Source organism: Equus przewalskii, chromosome 4 (genome assembly GCF_037783145.1).
Source record: "Equus przewalskii isolate Varuska chromosome 4, EquPr2, whole genome shotgun sequence".
In the NCBI taxonomy this organism is placed as follows: domain Eukaryota; kingdom Metazoa; phylum Chordata; class Mammalia; order Perissodactyla; family Equidae; genus Equus; species Equus przewalskii.
This window is the reverse complement of record NC_091834.1, coordinates 100,957,270-100,978,087: the sequence shown is the minus strand read 5'-3', so window position 1 is coordinate 100,978,087 and position 20,818 is coordinate 100,957,270. Positions and strand designations below refer to the sequence as shown.

At 44.3% G+C, this 20,818-nt stretch overlaps 1 protein-coding gene and 1 pseudogene across 3 annotated transcripts; both read right to left on the bottom strand.

Moving 5' to 3' along the window:
- Window positions 1-5,003: 5,003 nt before the first annotated feature.
- ZNF212 (zinc finger protein 212) lies at window positions 5,004-20,818 on the bottom strand. 3 transcript variants are annotated; one of them, XM_008535381.2, is made up of 5 exons: window positions 20,652-20,818; window positions 9,251-9,640; window positions 8,994-9,120; window positions 7,871-7,960; window positions 5,004-7,072 (listed from the first exon to the last, which is right to left on the bottom strand). In XM_008535381.2, exons 1-5 carry the CDS (start codon window positions 20,796-20,798, stop codon window positions 6,210-6,212), a joined length of 1,617 nt encoding a protein of 538 aa, XP_008533603.2. In that variant the 5' UTR covers window positions 20,799-20,818; the 3' UTR covers window positions 5,004-6,209. The 3 variants fall into 3 exon arrangements, with proteins under 3 accessions (XP_008533603.2, XP_070474154.1, XP_070474155.1); XM_070618053.1 differs by having other exon boundaries at window positions 5,004-7,069; XM_070618054.1 differs by having other exon boundaries at window positions 5,004-6,468.
- Window positions 10,043-12,640, bottom strand: LOC103560999 (TP53-regulated inhibitor of apoptosis 1 pseudogene; annotated as a pseudogene).

Here is a 20,818-nt window from a genome sequence, read left to right as displayed (position 1 = left end):
GCCCGCGGCCCGCCACGCCCGCCTGCCCGCCCTGGCGGCCGCGGGGTCCCCGGGGGAGGCCGGCCGCCCGCCCTCGCCTGGGCCGCGGGAGTCGACGCCGGGGGCGGACGCGCCGCCGGCCCCCCCAGCCGGGCTCCCGTAGGGCAGAGGCGACCCTCGGGCAGGCGCCGGGCGGGCGCGGGCGACAAGCGGGGGCAGCTTGGAGGCCCAGCCCAGGCCCCTACCCCTCTCCAGGATACTGGGGCTGAGGGACCCCCGCGTCCCACACGGGGAAATGGGGCCGAGGAGCTAAGGAAGAAAACGCGCAGGAAATTTCGAAACGTCGGGAGTTTCCGCGTGTATCGGGGAAGAAGGGCAGTCAGGGCCGGGTAATCGCAAGTGTGTTTAGATTTACCGTTTTAACACCTCCGGTGGACCTAAAGTGACTGTTAGCTGGGTACACATTATGCCCGGGAAAAGCCAGGGGGTGGGAGAGGACAGATAAAGGTTTCGAAACTCTTTTCAGTTTTCCAGAATTAATAGAAAGACCTCGGGAAAAATTTCATTAAAAAAGAGCCCTCCCTCTCGCAACCGTCTGTGGGGTCCTGGGTCTCCTCCTTCCTGGGGCCTACCTCCCGAGCAGACACCCTGCTCAGGCACCCTTTGCAGAGCCCTCTGAAGCTCTCTTTGCCACACCCAGTCTTCAGTGGCCCGTCAGCCAACCGCAGATCCTCTGTAGCTTTGGCTCCAGGCTGGGTTTGCAGCAAGAGTAAACCCATCACTGATTCAGGCCCGGAGGCATCTTGAATAAACCGCTCAATCTGAGACCCATTTGCCTCAGCTGTAACCCAAGAGCCTGACTCTGGAAAACCAGAGTTAATCACTGAATATAAAGCAAAATATATTGTATGCAGTTTGTTTTATTTTCTAGCTTTTCTGCACTTCCCATTCATTTTATAGTTTGTCCAATAAGCCTGCAAACTCTTCCCACTAGAAATTACTCTGCAGTTTTGTTGCTTCCTGTGTGTGTTTTGTTTCAAGTATTTTCTCTTTTTTGGGGGTGGGGGTGAAGTGGGAGGGGAGGAAATTATTTGCCCATATGTTTGATCCAAGCAAAAGTATGGTCAATTAACAAAGTAAACATAAAGACACTGATACTTTCTCCAAGTAAGGTGCACCCCTAGAATTTGTGGCTGGTTTAGGAAGTGTTACTTTAAGGTAAGAAGAAATCAAATCAATGTATGGCATTCTTCCTTGTGGACGTCCTTGTTGCAGTAACCCAACCTGACAATTTGCAAATGTGTGCTGAAGACATTAAGAGCACCCCTAGGACCTCATCAGGGGTCAGTCAGGCCAATATATTCAGGATTATAAAGTACTGGTAAATGGCGATCTTATAAAATAAGAGTTAATGCCCAATGCAAGCAGAAAGCGTCTGGAAAATGGATTGCAGAGGAAGAAAACGTTAGTATTTAACAAGCTCTGTTCAGTGAACACTGCTCTAATTTTTGACAGCTGGTGTTAGTTTTTTAGAAAAAAGTTTCTGTGTCAGTGGTACTCAAACTTTAATGTCCACCTGTGCACCTGGAGTGCTCGTTAAAATACAGATTGCTGGACGCCAGTCTCCAGCTTCCAGGTCTGAGGCTGGAGGGGGTGGGGGTGACCAGAATTTGCATTTCTAACTTGTTGCCAGCTGATGCTGATTCTACTGGCCTGGCATCGCACTGTGAGAAGGAAGGCCCTGTTTATCGAGCTCCCACAGCTGCCTCCCGTTCCCATGCTCTGATTTTATGAATATATCGAACAAAAAGCACAACCACCTTACGCCCTAATGTGGTTTGCTGAGCAGGCCAGCCTGGGTATCAGGCCAGGTGTTGTCCTAATATCAATTAAAATTACCCGCATCCTTAATTATTAATCTGTCTCTTGTGAGTTTGCTCTTTTTTTGGATCAGATCTCCGGGGCCTGACTACTTCTGAGTGAACTGACAACACTGGATTTCCAAAGTGGAGGCGCAGACCCTGGAGGAATAGGGCTGACCCTGCCAAGTGCAGGTCACTGAAACAGCCTGTCAGCAGCCTCTGCAGCAGAAGGTGGGGTCATCAGAGGTTGAGGGCCACTAAAACAACACCTGGGGTCACTCAAAGTGGGGTCAAGATATTCAAGTGCTCGTTATCCCCACGACAACATCCTCAGCCAAGGGATAGGGGCAGCTCAGAGAAAGAATTCATGTGCCCCCACCCTTACTCTACAATCCAGGCATTTAATTTTAAATTAAATTAGGAAGTGGACCCACCCAGAATTATAAAGCATTAGGAGGGGAAGTGTTGGTAAAGAGAGACCAGAAGTATAACCAAGTACCCCTTCCTCCCTGAAGCCTTCCAGAGTTCAAACACTGAGTTTCCTATTCTGTGAATACCTATTATACCTGTTCATTCAACGAACATGTGGCGAGCACCTATGTGTGAAGCCCCTGTGCCTGCAGCTGTCTGGGTAAGATTAACGCATAGTCCCTGCCTTCAAAAGGCATCACATGCTGTCGACTCTGCCTTGGCGATCTTGTCCATCTCTGTCACTCGCTCTCGTCCCACTGCAGCCGATCAGGTCCTCATGGGCTCTTGTTGGTCTCACTCGAAACCTCCCAACATATCCCCCCACCTCCTCCCCACCAAAAAAGCATGATATAACTCTTATCAGGTTAATATTCCCAAATCACAACTACAATCAGGTTGCCCTCTTGCTCAAAACTCTCAACTTCCCATTACTAACTCAATAAAATCCCAACTGCTTGGTCTGGCCCCAACCTCTTTCCAGCCACATCCTCCAGCCAAATCAAATGAATCGGTATTTGTATAGGCCCATAATGTCTTCTATTTTGGTTATGTCACTCCATTTAGAATGTCCTTCTTTGCATCCTTAAAGGTCCAGTTCAAAAGTCATCTCTCCTAAAGCCATCCCCAATGTCCTACAACTAAATGTAATTGTTCTCTGAGATATATAATTTTCCAACTTGTATTAGATTCCCTTAACAGCCTGTAAGCTCAAGAGCAAGCTGATTTCACCTGGTATCCCTCTGTAGACTTCACAGATGGATGCTGCTCGGATATTGGGGACTGAACAAACTCTAGCCAGAATGGAATATTGTGCTAGGCTAGGAAAGGGCTGTGCAAATGTGCAGGATGGGAAGAAAACTGCTTTTGGTAGAACATAAACTCAACTAGAGCAAAGATGTCTGTTTTTTACGCTGACGTACCCCAAGTATTTAAAACAGTGCCTGGATAACAGGTGCTTAATACGTGTTTGTTGAATGAAAGAAATGGACGAGCGAAGCTTTCGAAGAAGGGGCACATAAACCCAGCAGTGAAACACAGTATGTGGGTCACAAAGGGCATTCGTGGGAAAGCGGAAGCATGAGCTCAACGTGAAGGTGGGAGAGAACAGCCTGTTCACTACGTGACAGGAAGCCCAATGTGGCAGCAGCATAGATAATTTAGAAAGAGTGAAAGGTGAAGGAACAGAGTAGGTTAGGTTGTTGAAGTCTTGAGTTCTACACTAAAAGCTTGCTCTTCATCAGCAGCCAGCTGAATGTATTGCAAGGCTTTGAGGAAAGCCCATGTCCAATTTGTGTTCCAGGACAAGAACTCTGGCAGCAAAAAGGATGTGACTAGGGCTAGGAGACCAGGTAGGTTATTCAGGAGTCAGGTAGGTAATGATTGGAACGTCACCTGTAGGAAAAGGAAGGAGATAGGGCAGCTTAGAGTCACTCATGTTTGGCATTTAATTCTTCCCTAGGTGTTGATTTAAACCTCACTTGATCGTCCCTGTCCTTCACACAGTTCCATTTCCTATTTTCTTCTCAGTGCCTGGCAGAGCAGGCTTTCAGTGGACAGGTGAAACAGGCAAGAGGCTGATTTTGCCTATCACTTAAAACAGTGCCTCTGTGTGCAAAGGATAACCAAGGTTTTGTTAAAATGCAGATTCTGATTCAGTGGGTCTCAGAGACTGCATTTCTACCAAGCTCCCAGGGGATGCTGATGCTGCTGGTGCAGAGACCACACTTTGGGTAACAAGGACTTAGAATCCAGCCAGGACACGAGGTACTTAATGGTGGTCAACCAGAAGCAACAGCACCCATGGTCAAGTGTGTGGGCTCTGAAGCAAGACTGATCTAGGTTTATGGCCACCTCTGCCTATTACTTCACTTCTCAGGTCTCTTCCACAACTCATGCAAAATGGGGTAATGATGGTACTACCACATAGGGTCATGTGAGGAGTAAGTTTGTTTTTATGAAAAGAATTTAAAACAGCGCCTTGCAGAGGTATCTATAAGGCAAAGGCTTGGGGGCAGAAGGAGATTGTAGAAGGAATTTAGGAAGGCAGCTGGTTTCCTGCATGTAACGAGGTTGAGTGCCTCGCACAGCATCTGCTTATGACAACTTCCCTCCATGTTCAATTTCTGGAACAAGACAATCCCATGCCTTACATCGACCTGAGTTTATTTTTATCTATTTATTTATTTAATTTGTTCCTTTTTATCCTCATATCCCACTGACTCTTCCCATGGGCAATTGTAATGCCTTTAATGTGTATCTTTTGGTTTCTGTGTCCCTACAAATTGTTTTGTTTCGTGTACGTGCATTTTAAATTTACATAAATGGTACTGTGTTATAGATATCATCCAATTTCTTACATTTCCCACTCAGCTTTGTACGTTCAAGACTGACCCATGTGGCCACACGCACATCTAAGCCAATATTCCTAACGCTACCCAGTACTTCCGGGTGCACCCACCATATTTTACCGGCCCTCTCTACCTCCCACCTTCCACCAACCGACACCCAGACTGCCTGCAGCCCTCGAGCACCACAAAGAGGGTCCCATGAATCTTCCCATACACGCCCTCTTCTCATCTGTCCTAGGCTTAAGAATGCAGGTCAGGCTGTCACTGCTCCACATCAGGCACCTCCTCCACCTTGGCCCCAGCAGGGTATTCCTGACAAATGGAGAAAAACCGACATGAGCACTTTTTTATTTTTGCTAACAGCAAGTTTTATTTTAGGCAACTGAAAATCAGCAAAGGGGACACTCACACAGGACTCGGGAGCCCACTCCCATCTCCCCAAACAAGAGTGGGGTAGGTATTCAACACTGACAGACAGACAAGCACCTGTGTGCTTTTTCTCCATCATCTCCAGAACAGTCAGTCCCAGAACTAATTTGGAAAGCGTGTAATCTGAACCACCTCAAGAAACAACGGGTGCAGTAGGGACAAATTCAAATAACCACTGGTATAAGCTGAGCGACCCTAAGTGACAAAGTCGTCTTCTACCCTGAGAGGCTGCAGAAGCACAGCCAGGGCAGGGATGCAGACGGAGAGGGCTGTGGTGGGAACCCTGAGCTCCCGCAGCAGCTCCGTCCTCTCAGCTTCTTTACAGGGCTCCGCATCCTCAGCAGAGGCTTTGGGTCTAGCTCAACTCCTCTCCTCCTCTCGGCCCTTCTGATTCAGTCGGCCCCCTCTGGACCCCCACAAGGGGCACCCCAGGACTATGCCCCTGATCTCTGGCCTAACTAAGTGTGGGTGGGCTAAAAGAGCCCCGTAAACGATTCCCTCCTAGAGGGTAGGCCCTGTCCCCATGTTAGGAACAACTTCTACAACTCTTGAAAATTAAAAACCAAGTGTCGGACTGTATTTTTTTTTAAATCAACTAAAATCTAATTCCAAAAAAGGTTCTTCAGAGCAGGATAAGCAGTTCATTTAAATTATTTCTTCTACTTGTCATTAACAAAGAGACTACAAAAGAAGAGAAATAGAGGGTTATGCTTCCCAGAACTCTTCCACACACCTGCTCATTCCTTTGGCCGACTCAACCTCGTGGGAAGACCTGAAATGCTGGGACATTCAGAAATGCCTGGAACTAGCCACCAGTCCCAGTGGGGTCAGAGAGCCAACTACAGCCCAGGAGACCCAGCACAGATGGAAAATCAGACACATGAAGGTGCCAAAGAGACAGCAAACAGCAGCAGGGTAAAGACAGCAGGGAGACGCCTGGCCCAGACTCTTCCTCTTCCACATGGTTTTCAGGAGCCTTTGGGCTCGGTGCTTGGTCACGAGAAGGCAAATCAAAGTGACTCCACCCAGGAAGAAGTCAGGCCCTGACTCTGCACAGTGTCTCTTCAGGGGGACCAATGCCAGCCCCCTCCGCCCCTGGACGGGTAAGGGGCTGGCACCCTTAAAGCAGGCCACTGGCCCCTCCAGGCTCTGGGGCCAGCCCGCCCCGCTCCCGCTGGTGGATCTTCTGGTGCTGCAGGAGGTGCTGCTTCTGGACAAAGCTCTTCTCGCACTCGGTGCAGCTGTAGGGCCTCTCGCCTGTGTGGATGCGCTGGTGCCGCACCAGGTCAGACGGGTGGCTGAAGCTCTTGCCACAGTAACCACAGATGAGGGAACTCCGGCTTTTCCTCCAAGGGATGTGGCCAGGCAGGGCAACCAGGCTGTTGGGCGAGAACCTCTCCTGGACACGATGGCCACCACTGGGTCCCTCCTGCAAGTGGCAGCGCTGGTGGGTCACTAGGCTCACCCTGCAGCTGAAGCTCCTCATGCACACGGCACACTGATGCAGCTTTGCCTTCCTGGACTGGGGCTTAAGCCGTGGCCTGGGCCTAAAGCTCTCCTCCGGCTCTGAGGCTGAGTAAGACTCCCACCCTGAGTGGGTCTGCAGATGTGTGGCCAGCTGCTGCTTACAGCGGAAGCCGATCTCGCACTCAGAACATTCATAGGGGCCAGAAGTGTCCCTTTCCAGCTTCAAGCCCTGCCCACATTCCTGACCCAGTTGCACCTGCCCATTAGACTTCTGCTTCTGGGGGCAGCCCAGAGTTCTGCCACTGCTAGGGTCTCTACTGCCCCCAGTGGGCTCCTCTAGATTAGTGTTCCCAGGACCTAATTCCAAGAGGACAGAACTGCCCTGACCATCCCAGAGCTCAGCCTGCTCCGGGCTCAGGAAAGCCTGCTCTTCAGCAATGCCCGAGAACTCTCCGGAAAGATCCACAGAGCCTTCCTGAGTGTACTGTACCTCCTGCTTGATCATAACCCCTTCTGCTGCCAAGAGAAAGAAAACCAACAGAAAGATCACATTCAGTTTCTTTGGAGCTAAACAAACGTGTGAATTTGTTTCAAATTCAAAGCATCCCAACATCAAGGGAATTAGGACAATTTGGAGGCGGATGAGACCGACAGGATTCTAACACCTGAAGACTAAACCTGTACTCAGGTAGAGACACGCTAGTTGGAAATCTGAACATATTATGTTTGTAGAACAATGTTATGTTATAAACATATTACGTTTATAGAACAATGTTATAAATGATAGTTCTCCAAGCTTGTCCACATTTATATTCAATCCCTGTGAAAAATGGCAAAATATACTGCAACTACACTAATTTAAGAGTGTTAAAATAATAAATGTGAATGATTTTTTTAAAAAAACAAACTAAACCTATACCTTAAAAATTCGTGTATCCAGCTCTGTTCTTTCTGCAAATTCTCCCAATTACCTGGCTTACAAATGCTTCTCCTGCCTCTCCCCAGCCAGCTTCACTCCTGAAGATCTGACCAACCCTGTTCTTACTCTCCAGCAAGTTTTGACTAAAGCCTATTATGTACTCTACCGTGTGGGGCATGAAGGAGTATGATACAGTGAGGAACCTTAAGGACTCCACACAGTGGGAAGGAGTGAAGACACACATGAAAGAGGTGAAGTAATGATAATCATAAAGAAGTCTAGGATAAGTAAATGCCAGATGAGGTTACTGATAATCAGTGCTGAGCAGTTTAGCAGTGGGAAAGATGACTATAGCTGCAGGGAGCAGAGGCATGGAATATTCTGGAGCCACTCACCTTGGTGGACACCACCAGGGCCTTCCTCCTCCAAGTCACCCAGCATCTCTGTCCCCAACTCCACTTCTTCTTCTGGCTGGCCAAGGACCTCTGGGTTGGAAAGAGCACAGCATAAGCCCAGCAGAGAGCTCACTGCACACTGGTCAGTTGCCAATGAACAGGGTGACCCATGTCAGGGAGTTAATATCAAAACTTCAAAAGATTCAAAGCTACCTGTCACTTTCCCCTAGCAGTTTGGGACAATCAAAAAATTATGGCCAATTCAAATGATCCAGTCAGCAAGCTGCTGCCTTTGATGCGCCTTCATTAGCCATTTGTGGCTCAGGCGGTCAGGCTCCAGAGCCCACTACCCTTCTCAGCACCACCACTTCCTCACATGTATGTGGTTTCAGTGTCGCTTCCTTTCAGGGTATCCAATTTCCTCCATGCTAAAGCTCTGCAATGAGGCGCACCGTTAGCCCTGCGGCAGCAGACAAGGAGACAGCCACTCGCAGAGCACGTGACCCTGCCAAGGGCACATGGTCACCTCTCACACCCATCTGCTACTGCCCACCCCGCCCCGGCTCCAGTACACTGGCCTCCTGGACACAATTCCATGAACCTATGTTTTAACAGATTTTGGCTACCATACAAAATGCATTTATTATGTAATAGCTAATACTTTACATATAAAGATGCTGTCTATTAAGCAGCACTTCTAATCATCACAAAATAAACACTGAGACGACAATGACTGGCTGTAATTCCAGCCAAATGCCAGGGAAAGCTTTTTGGTTAGCCTGTGCTGCATGCCTTATCCCAGGTAAAGGATTTTTTGTCAAACAGTCTTAAGTATTAAAAACAGCATGAGGAACCCTAGCAATATACACCATAATGCATGTGATGGCATCTTATCTACTAGTAAATATCAAGAACTGACTATGTGACCACACAGAAGAAATACAAAATGCACAACAGCGAGACTTTTCCACAGGTTCCAAAAGAAACTCCCGTGTCTCAGCCCAGCACAAGCCAACAGGGGATCCAAGGCCAACCACAACCTCAGGTGCAGTCTGGGTCGCAGCTCCTGGCAGGAACTGGAGGATGTCTGAGAGAGCATTGTAGGAGGAAAACTGCTGCTTACTCAGAGAGACCAGAGTCTCATAGTTGCTCTTCATCACATTCCGGTAAAGCTCCTTCTGCCAGTCCTCCAGATTCTCCCACTCCTGCTCTGAAAAACAGACTCCATCATTTTCAAGTGACCTGGACACCTGAAATCACAAATGTCACACAATGAGTCCCTCCAATCACAGCCAGGAAGGAAAAGCCAGCAATTTAGAATCTTAGATAACAACAGCCTGGGCTCCCTGTCTCGTCTAACTTAATCCTCAGGGGGACTACCTTGGGGGCCTCCCCCTTGCTGCCCGGGGGCAGCCGCAGGACCCAGAAGTTCCTGTTCCTCAGCAGGTTCTCCATGTTCTCCAGCCGCCTCTGCAGCAGCCCGTACTCCTGCAGCAGGGTCCCCAGCACGGCCCACTTGCCCTCCAGCTGGTTCCCAAACTCCAAGGCCGTCTTCTCGCAGTCGGCCAGCTTCTTCTCAGCTGTCCCTGTTCGTCCCTCCAGGCTCTGTAGCCGGGCGGCCTGTGACTCCATCTTCTTCTCCACGGCCTGAATGGCAGCCACCACTGTCCAGAGTGAGATCTCCGTGGTTTGCAAATAGGAGCTTTTCTCTGTTGCTTGTGGGGACAGCGTGGAAGAAGTCAAAGGTGTGGAGCGGCGCTTCCTCCTGTGCTGAAGAATCAGACACGGGGTCAGCCAGTCAGTGTCACTTACAAACAGCACGTAAAGAAAATAATGCCCACGTACATCCAGGAGCACAAAGAGTACCTAGTTTCTACTTTTTTTTTTTTTTTAAAAAAAGCATGTTCTTTTATTTCCTGATAGTGCAAATTATACACGTACATTCTATTAAGAAAATACTGACAAGCAGAAAGAAAAAGTTATATAAAATACCACCATCCAGAAATACGCTGCTAGAATTTTGGTGTATTTTCTATAAGTTTTTTCATCTTTTAACTTATTTCTTCTTCAACAAAATTGAAATCCTATTGTACGTGATGTTTTGTTACCTACGTTTCACACTTAGCATATGATCTGAAACTCTCCTGTGTCAGTATTCATTTTTCAAACCTATTTCTTTCTATTTGATATTCTGGACTATTTGTAACGTTTTGCTGCAATAAATGACTTAATTTACATCCACTCTTGACTCCACCTTCCTGCCACACTTCATAGTTGATCATGTCACCCTCACTGAAAACCTTTCAATGGCTTCCTACAATAAAGACAAAATTCCTTAGCAGGACCTACAAGACAATTCATTCATCCTTGCACCCTAGCAGCTAGTACAGTCGATAACATTTACTAAATCCTTAATAAGCATTTATGAAACAATATGACTAAATCTACTGACATTTTCTTTTTACTTCTCATTTTTATGGTCTGTCCCTGATAGTAGGAAAATTACTGAGGAAGAAGCTCAAAATTACTAAAACCAACCCTTGGGCAGTCTTCTCGAAGCTGCGCTCTTGCCCACATTGTCCCACTGCCAGTTCATTTCAGCCCTAACCCACTCAAAGCTTCGTATTATCTTATATGGCACATACTTCATTCAAGGCCGTTTCTCTAACCACAATGAGGACATTGAGACCAAGACACTGAGAGGAAATGTCTCTGGAAGAATTGTTGGGCCAGGCTTACGGTCTGGAGAACGGGACACAAGGAAACTGATGAGCACAGAACTGAACACTTAAGCTTAGCTATGACCTACTCCAGTTAACCTACCCTCTCAGTTCATCAGCAAACATACGGGTCAAAAGCTTAAATATCTCCCCTAAAAAAAGATCTAAAGAAAAGTTTAACGTAAAGGATAAATGCAAATGAAACAAAACATTAGATCATTAGATAAATTCATTTCATCACATGTTCTGCTTTTAAGTCTCGAAGTCTTTAGCTTTTCGGAGTCTCCTCTTTCTTCGCTGTGGCCCAGCATTTTGTTGCTTGCTAACTTTTTCCAAACAGGAAGGTGGGCCAGGATCCGAGCAGAATAATGTCTTCCTCTTCCACACAGTAAAAGGCTGAAAAGAGTAGTTAAAACCCAGTTTCTACTTCTCCTCTGTTTTGAATTATCTAACATGATGGAAACAATTCAAATGTCCATCACTTGGTAAATGGACAAACCATCTGTGGTTCATCCGTATGTTGTGGGTTGACTTATGTCTCCCCCCAAAACATGTTGAAGTCCTAACCCCCAGGACTTCAGAAAGTGATCTTACCTGAAGATAGCCCTTTTTTTTTTTTATAGAAACTAAATGTTACAATTTATTCCATTTTCACGATTACAGATACTACCCGGCAGGGTGGGCACACAAGGCAAATCAAACTCATCTCCCATTTAACTAGCTGCAGCATCTTGGCGTTTTTATGATATACAGGTTGACTTAATTCATTGGCTTGAGTTGAAAGCTGGCAACAGCAAATCTTTATAATTTAGGATCTTCCTCCATAGTTAATTCAAGGATCTTAATTCCTGATTCTCCACTATGAGCTCTGAAATGGTGTTCACTGCAACATTCTTGAAGCTTTCACGTCAGAATCTGAGATCTAACACTTAAAATCTGTCCTCTTCTTGGCTAGCTCAGTCCACCAGCAATCTTAACAGTTAAGTTACTATATAAAAATCAAACTGTGCTCTCAAGCACTGATTGAAACCGTTGTACTGGGATCCCTTCGCAGAGCATTAGCTCCCTGAGAGAAGACATCCTAGCCAATTGCTATTATGAACAATGACTCCAGTACAGTGTGCCAAACGTCCTTTGCAGCATAACTCAAGAGGTCAGGCAACCCTGACCATCCTGACAAGTTTATCACTATTTACATACAAGGCATATTTAAAGCCAGATCAAGGACTGCAACCATAATCTCAAGAAACCATTCCGTTTTAGCACAGTGAGTTTCTGCAAGGTTCCAGAGCAAGTGGGAAATCATCTCACAGCAGAGACATGGTTCATCTTTCACAAGTAAGAGGAAAACAGTGGAGGAAAGGAAACTCCTCCCTCCTAAACTCATCAAATCAATGGCTATCTTCACAGCCTTAAGTGACAAAATCCAGAGTCCTCAATTTCTTGACTTGAGGAGCCCACTTTCAAGGAGACATCAAGGTCAAGAAGAGCTTTCAGGCTTTTCTTTGCCACGTCCCATGAACTCCAGTCCTCCAATGGGAATCTCCTTCTCTTTTATTGCTTTCTGAACACACTGCTGGTAGCACTTGAAGAGGTTGGTGCACGGGTCCCCAGAGCCGTCCACCTTGAGGAACTTCTCGCCAACCAGCGATTGAAGCACTGGTCACACTTGTGCTTCAAGTCCATGCAAACCTCCCCTACGCTGTTCATGGCGGTGGCAGCAGAGGCGGTGCACTCTGATGTCCTGAAGATAGTCCTTACAGAAGTAATCAAGTTAAACAAGGGCATTAGGGTGGATCTTAATCCAGCATGATTTGATGTCCTTATAAAATAGGGGAAATCTGGACACAGAGACACAAGCACAGAGGAAAGATCATGGGAAGACACACATAGGGAGAAGATAACCATGTGAAGATGGAGGCAGAGGTTAGAGTTGTGCCGCCAAAGTCAAAAAAATGCCTGGGGCTACCAGCAGCTACAAGAGAGGACCGGAATGGTCTCCCTCACGGCCTTCATAAGGAACGAACCCTGTGGACACCCTGATCTCAGACTGCCAGCTTCCAGAACTGAGACAATACATTTCTGTTGTGTAAGCTGTCCAGTTCGTGGGACTTTGTTAGAGCAGCCCTAGGAAACTGATCCCCCATATGACAGAATACCACTCAGCAAGAAAAAGGAACAAACCATTAACACACGTAACAACAGGGATGAATCTCAAAACCTAAGTGAAAAGCCAGACCACAAAACGCTAAATACTGTATTCCATTTACATGTCATTCAGGAAAAGGCAAAACTACAAGGACAGAAATCAGATCCATGGCTGCCAGTGCTGGGGGGAGGGGAGGGAGACTGATTACAAAAGGGCTTTCTGGGATGATGGAAATATTCCATATCTTGGCAATATGATGGTTACACATTTGTCAAAACTCATTGAACTGTATGCCTAAAGAGTGAATTCTACTGTATGTAAACTGTATCTCAGTAAACAGGACTTAGAATGTCAAGGGAGGAGAAAATGTTAGCTGTCATAAACAAAGTCTAAAAAACAGGGAGAGAATATTTGTAAACGGAATACAAAATAGAAAGAAAAGATAAATAACCCCAATATAAAACTGCAGACTACAAATAATTTGTGACAGTGGAAATGCACATGGTCAATAAACAAATGAAAAGGCAACCACATTAGCCATCAGGAATGCAAATACAACCAAGTGAAACCACTTCTCACCCACCAGGTTGAGAAACATGAAAAAGAGGGACAAGCAACAATATTCAGAGCTGACTATGATTTGGTAAAACTGGCACTGTCGTAACACTCCTAGGAGGAATGAAAAACACTACAAACTTTTAGGGAAGAAAAATCTCAAAAAAGTCATTAAGAACCCTTTTACCTAGTAATCCCACTTATGGGAATCTATCTTACAAAAATGAATGGCATTATTATTTAAAAACATACCTACGAAGATGATTACTGGTAACATTCTTTGGAATAGCCAAAACCTGGAAATAATCTAGACACCTATTAATAAGGAACAGCTAATTAAATTATGGCACGACCAAAGATGATGGGACACAACTGTTGAAAAGAATGAGTTAGATCCATATGTGTGGTTTGGAAGAGTGTTCATCATACATTAGTAGGTTAAAAATCTCACTTTTAGGAAAATATATTTATTATGATCCCGTTTTCCTAAAGAAGAGAAAATATATGTGGATATGTTTGCCTTAGCACATAGAAAGGTTTGGAAAGATATTCACCAAAGTACATTGTTAACATGAGCTACATTCAGGGGGATGAGAGCGAGGGATTTTAAATCTTTGATTGTAAACTACTGCTTGTTTGACTTTTTCAATAAACTTGTATTCTTTCATAATTTTTTCCCTTAAATCCCATATTTAACAGTATTCCTAAAAGGAGTGAGAAATACAAAAAGGATACTTACATTACCATATTTCTGGATTTTATGGGACAGTCCTTCTTGAATATTGTATTGTATTGTCAGATCACATGTCATATAGTGGGCCTGCAGCTATGGCTTATGACCATAACTTATGACCACTAAGTACAAGATGCAGACCCTGCTGTTAAGGAAACTACAATCTGCTTGAGTAAACACAAAGCAATTAAACAACGTTTGCTTTTTTTTTTTTTCAGGAAGATTAGCCCTGAGCCAACATCTGCCGCCAATCCTCCTCTTTTTTTGCTAAGGAACATTGGCGCCGAGCTAACATCCATGCCCATCTTCCCCTATTTTATATGTGGGATGCCTACCACAGCATGCCTTGATAAGCACTGCAGAGGTCCATGCCCGGGATCCGGGCCAGCGAACGCCAGGCCACCAAAGCAGAGCGTGTGATCTTAACCGCTGCGCCAAGGGGCCGGCCCCTATACAACATTCTAAAGTGATACTTGATTAAGCTGGACTATGATATTTAAGGTCACTTCCAACTCTGAGATAAGATGACTTTCTTGGGCCGGCCACTGGCGCAGCGGTTAAGTTCACATGTTCTGCTTTGGCAGCCCAGGGTTCGCCGGTTCAGATCCTATGTGGTTCAGATCCACGGCTTGTCGAGCCACACTGTGGCAGGCGTCCCATATATAAAGTAGAGGAAAATGGGCATGGATGTTAGCTCAGGGCTAGTCTTCCTTGGCAAAAAAAGAAGGAGATTGGTGGCAGATGTTAGCTCAGGGCTAATCTTCCACAAAAAAAAAAAAAAAAAAAAAAGGTGACTTCTGAAGATAAAAGATGACTTTTTAATATTGAATAGTTAAAAAAACTTACAAAATTCATAAAATATATAATGTAGTGACAATACATCTCCATGTAACCACGACTCAGTTAAAAAAATACATATGTATCACATATATATACACACAGATATATATACTTATATGTCACCTTTGCAGTCCTTTGTGCAACTCTCTGAAGTGGCTACTATCCTGAATTTGGTTTTTCACTATTAATTGCATTTTTTCATGTTTTTTACCATATGTTTGTTTCCAAAACAACATGTTCTTTAGTTTTGCATGTTTTAGGATTTTATATAAGTGGAATCATTCTTCTACAATTCCTGGGAATATCCTGTAATTGCAGGTGGCTGTAATTCATTCATTTTCACCGCTGTGTAATATTCCATCATGTGAACTGTACCACAATTTATTTTTCCATTCCACTATTGATGTTTCCCCATCTTTGTCATTATAAACACTGCTACAATGAACAAGACTGTATGTGGCTCCTAGTACACATGAGCAAGTTTCTCTGGGGTATAGCCCCAGGAAGGGAATTGCTGGCTTATAGTGTACATACACATCATAAACTTAAGCAGATAACACCAAATGTTTTCTAAAGTAGTTGTACCAATTTCACTCCCGTCAGAAGTACATACGTATTCTGGCTGTTCCACAACTTGATCAACATTTGATACTAAAATTTTTATCCCTCTAGTAGATCTGAAATGATACCTCATCGTGATCTTCATCTGACTTTCCTTGATTACCAACAAATGATAAGCATCTTTTTTATCTTTATTGGCCATTCAAATTTCCCCTTCAGAGAACTACCTGCTAAAGTCTTTTATCCATTTATCTTTTGGGTTATCTGACTTTTCCTTACTGTCCTCATAACATTTCTCTGTAGAATCTGAATACTAATCTTTATCAGTTATATATGTTGCAAATACCTTCTTATTTCTGCCTCATTTCTTTTATTCTATTATCATTTGACAAAAAGTTCTTAACTTCAATGTAGTTGAGTTTTACCAGTATTAATTCTTTTATGGTTTGAACTTTCATATCAGGTGTAAAAAAAGCTATATCCTGCAATAATGCCTTCTAAATACTTTATTTTGAGGGGCCGGCCCTGTGGTCGAGTGGTTAAGTTCGCGCACTCCGCTGCAGGCGGCCCAGTGTTTCGTCAGTTCGAATCCTGGGTGCAGACATGGCACTGCTCATCAAACCATGCTGAGATGGCGTCCCACATGCCACAACTAGAAGGACCCACAACTAAGAATATACAACTATGTACTGGGGGGCTTTGGGGAGAAACAGGAAAAAAATAAATAAATACTTTATTTTGACTTTCACATTTAAGTATTTACCTCAAGTAGAATTGATATTTGTGTATAGCGCAAGGCTCAATTTTCACATGTGAAATCAACAGATCTAACCCTACACCATGGAAAATCCATCATTTACCCACTGATTTATAATGCTATCTGTGTCATACGTCAAGTTTTCATACACATCAGTCTGCTTGGGGCATCTCTATTCTGTTCTACAGGTCAATTTTTCTATTGCTTTACCAATATTACTGACTTAATGACCACAGCTTTTTAATAATTATTGATATCTGGTGAGGCAAGTCCCACCTCCTTGTTTTACAGGAGTATCTTGACTATTTTTGGCATGTTGATATTCCACAAACTTGAAAGGTTTCACAAAAGTATCTTCAGAGATTCTGTCTGGAGCTGCATCTAATCCACAGAGAAATTTAAGAAGTCACATCATTAGAATAAAATGCTTCAAACCATACATATAGTAAACGCTCCTTTTTATGGTATTTTTAATATCTTTTGATACTTAAACATATTTCCTAGGTACTTGTTCCAATTGTCAATTGCTGTATAATAAATAATCTCAAAATTTAGCAGCTTAAGACAACTATTTTGTTCACGAATCTGCAATTAAAGAAGGATTTGGCAGGGACAGTCTGTCTCTGCTCCACTCTGTGTCTAGTGGCACAAATCACAGGCAGGCAGGGCTGAACTCACCCCAGGAATCCCAAGGCACATGGAGAGGTCCCTTCCAACAGCCCTGCTAAGGTCCCAGTTTACAGTCGGCATCAACCACCAGACACGCGTGAACACCCGTTCATTCCTAACAGGGCTTTTTTACCTCCTCTCTTTTTTCTTCATCAATTTCACTACACACTGAAATTATATATTGACAGATATATGGATAAAATAATTAATCATATTCTCTATATTTGTGCTGTCCAATATACAAAATGTGGCTGTTTAAATTTGAATTAATTAAAATTAAACTAAAAATTCAGTTCCTCAGTTATACTAGCTACATTTCAAGTGCTCAATAGCCACATGTACCTTACGGCTATTATATTGAACAATGCAGGGAGAATATTTCCATCCTCTCAGAAAGTTCTACTGTATGCACTACACCCTTACTTTTTTTCTGCTTGATAAACTACTAAGGTTGTGGTAAAATCTTCTACTAGGATAGTGAATTTTCCTTGTCGTTCTATCAATTTTTGTTTTATGCACTTTGAGGCGATATAATTAGGTGCATATAATAGAAACGTCATATCAAGCTGGTAAATTGAGTGTTTTGCCATTATAAAAGTAGTAGTAGCCTTCTATCTCTAGCAATATTAACATAGTTCAGCCAATTTCCTTTTGATTAGTATTAGCCTAGTAGAAGTTTTCATATCCTTCTAGATTCAACCATTTTTATAGCTTTATCTTTTAGTTGTATCTCTTATAAACCATATAGTTGGATTTTTCCTCATCCTGATGATCCTTGCCTTTTAACCAGAGTATTTAGTCCATTTACGTTTATTGTCATTGTTGATCTATTTTTATTTACCTTTACCTTTTATGGGGGTGCTATTTATCCCATCTTTCATCTTCATTCTTGCCTTCTTTTAGATGATTTTTTCTTATTCTATTATTCCCTCTTTTAATTTGTAAGTTACACAGCCAATTTCTAGTCTTTTAGTGACTATCCTAGAAATTACAGGAGCATACTTACAAAGACATTTAAACATCAAAATTCTGATCATCTCTTCCTAACTTTTACAACGCTGCCATGTATTTTAATTCTGCCTTTGTTTTTAACCCCACAAGAGATTATTACTATTTTGTTCAATCAATATTTGTTTAGATTTACCCATTTTTATGGATCATCATTCCTTCTTACATTTTCAGGCTTTCCATTTGGGATAATTTTCTTTTTACCTTAAGTATATCCTTTAAAATTTCCTTTAATGAGAGTGTATTGGTAGCAAACTGTCAGTTTTAATTTGTATGAAAATATCTTTATTTTACCCTTGTTTTCGAAAGATACTTTTGCTGAATATGAAAATCTGGGATCACAATTATTTTCTCTCAGTCTATTGATGATATCATTCTATTGTTGTCTGGCTTCCATTGTTGTTGTTGAGAAGCTGGACTCCATACAGTTCATTTGGAGGCAATGTCTTTTTTTCTTTGGCTGCTCTTAAGAATTCTGTCTGTCTTGTTTTTCTGTACTTTCACTATTACGTGTCCAGGTAGAGATTTATTTTTGTTTATCCTGATTAGGATCTACTGTGTTTCTATGTATTAGTGTTTGTATCAGTCCTACAATATTCTCAGCCATTAGCTATTCATCAAATATGGCCTCTAGTACAGATTGGGCGTGTGTGTTTTCCTTCTGGAATTTTAATATGTTTTTCTTCTGGGATTTCAATATCTGAAATCTGTGAAGGTCTAATTTTTGTTGTCTGTTACTTTTACTGGCTTCTCCTTGTACCTTTCATTGCTTGTTTGGCAATTTTTCATTGTGAATTCACTTTTCTTGGGATTTTATCTACAAGAATTATTTGAAGTCTGAGTTAAATGTAGACTCCTCCAGAGAAGATCTGTGGGTTTTTGTGATACCTGGAGACTGCTTTAAACTAAATTCTTGGCTTGATGTTTCCCGGACCATCCAGGCAACAGTATTCAGGCAATAAAGCCACTTGAGGGTCACCATAAATTCTCAAAGGGCACCTTGTATGCATCTCTCAGCACCAACGTTTGACATAATTTTCTCTGCAATCCCATGGGGGTAAGCTTTCCACCCTGAATGTTGCCCTTTGAAGTCTCAGCTTTATGGGACAGAGGTAGGAGGCTTCTTAGACTGCCTGTCTTTGGCCCTGAGTTTTGCCTTCTATTTTGCAGGCCCCTTGAGGTCATAAACACCACAGATGAATGTTTATCAAATGCCCTCAAAGCTGGCTTCAGAACTCTGCTTACCTCTTAAGAGTTCCCTCCTTCACTTAGTTTTTGGGCTCCAAGTATTCTTTACTAACATAGATTTCAAATATGTTTATGTTCTTTCCCCAGCATTTTTAATTGTTTTCATCAGACCATACTGTCAAATGAGAGGTAGAGAATCCTCATCTGAAGAGAGAATGCTTGAGAACAGAAATATGCTCAAGGATGATTTAAATACCTTCTACAATGACAGATCCACAGTTGTTTAAAGCATAGTTTGGAATTTGGGAGGATTTTTTAGGCTTCCTTTTAATAAGCTCTGTTGATGACACATAAGTAGCTGCACTGACCAGTCAGGAAGAAGTACTCTGAAAGTTAGTAACTTGTCCTCCTGCCCCACTTGAGTACTAATTTGGTCTTGAAAAAAACCCAAGTCTTTGACTGGATCGCCTTGGCTTAGAGGAGTCAGATGAGGAAAATACTGTAAACATTAGTGTCTTGTCTTCACAATCCAACTGAAACTTCCTTGAAAGCAAACACTAAGTTTTCCAACCCTTCCCCTCTTAGTTCTTACCCTCTTCCTACAATAATCAAATACAGTGCATCCTGCTCATGGTAAAGTTCTCATCACAGGATCTCCTTACCTCCCAATTCTCACAAAGATCTCTCATGATTCTGAAAGTGTTTCTAGACCAAGAAATGCTGCACTAAAAGCCAATGAAATTCCATCTGCCCTTTCCAGGGAAATCCTCTTGTATTATCAAATTAGCCACTATTTTGGAATAACGTCAGAGCTGGCAGGAACCTTAACGGATCGTCTAGCAACTAGTCCAACACTCTTGATTTATAGCTAAGGAAACGGAGGCCGAGAGTGAGCACAGCTGCCTAAAATCATTAAACTGGACAACTGAGAGCTGAGTTATGGCTGAAATAGTTTCCTGACTCCATGCCCAAGATTCTCCCCACCCCAAGCTCTGTGTCTTGACATTCTCTGAATGAGGAGGATTGAGGAAGAGGGAGAGGCAGAGAGATAGCACAGCTTCACAAACAAAACCCAGCAACTACACCGCGAAGTAACACCTGTCCCCAAGGAGAGGAAGCCAGCCTGACTTCAGCCTGTGGCTGCGACCCGAGGACAGAAGTCTGTAGCAGGAGAGCGCGGGAGAAGGAACGCGCGAGACACCTCAGGCTACGAACGAGCTGGTCGCGCAGAGGCAACGAGTCCTGGGGTCCGGGGGCACTGGGTGAGCTCCCTGGGCCGTGAGGGGGACGCAGGCTTTCCAACCCGCGGTCCCTCTCCAGCCTGGAAACGGGCTCTCTTTTGGCAGGACGGAGAAAACGTGCGGGGAGGGTCACAAATCCACGAACACGACACGAGCCTCCGAGAAGTTTCCCGGCGAAGGCGCGCGGCGCTGGAGCAGAGAGGAGGCGGCAGAGCCCCGGGGTCACGAGGGAGGTCGCTGTTCGCCCGCGCCAGCCGCCCCGGGAGGCCAGCCCGCCGGCTCCGGACCTCGAAGCCCCGCCCCGGCCAGGGGCTTCGCCATCCAGAACGCGACACGAGTCCGCGCCAGCAGGACTCTTACCCGAGCAGGCGCCGACTCCGCCATGGCTGCCAGCCGCCCCTCAACACCCCGGCCCCGCCTGATACCCCTCCGGCCGCGCCCGGGTCTGCTGGGCGCCCCCGAGCCTCCTGGAAGACGCCCCCAGGGCCGTGTTGACACAAGGTGCATTGTGGGAGTGCGGCCCTCCC

Coding starts and splice junctions, on each gene's coding strand:
- ZNF212 (XM_008535381.2), bottom strand. CDS start 20,798: ATGCACCTTGTGTCAACACGGCCCTGGGGGCGTCTTCCAGGAGGCTCG. Junction 9,641..20,651: donor CGGAGTCGGCGCCTGCTCGG/GTAAGAGTCCTG, acceptor CTGATTCTTCAG/CACAGGAGGAAGCGCCGCTC. Junction 9,121..9,250: donor GCAAGGGGGAGGCCCCCAAG/GTAGTCCCCCTG, acceptor TTGTGATTTCAG/GTGTCCAGGTCACTTGAAAA.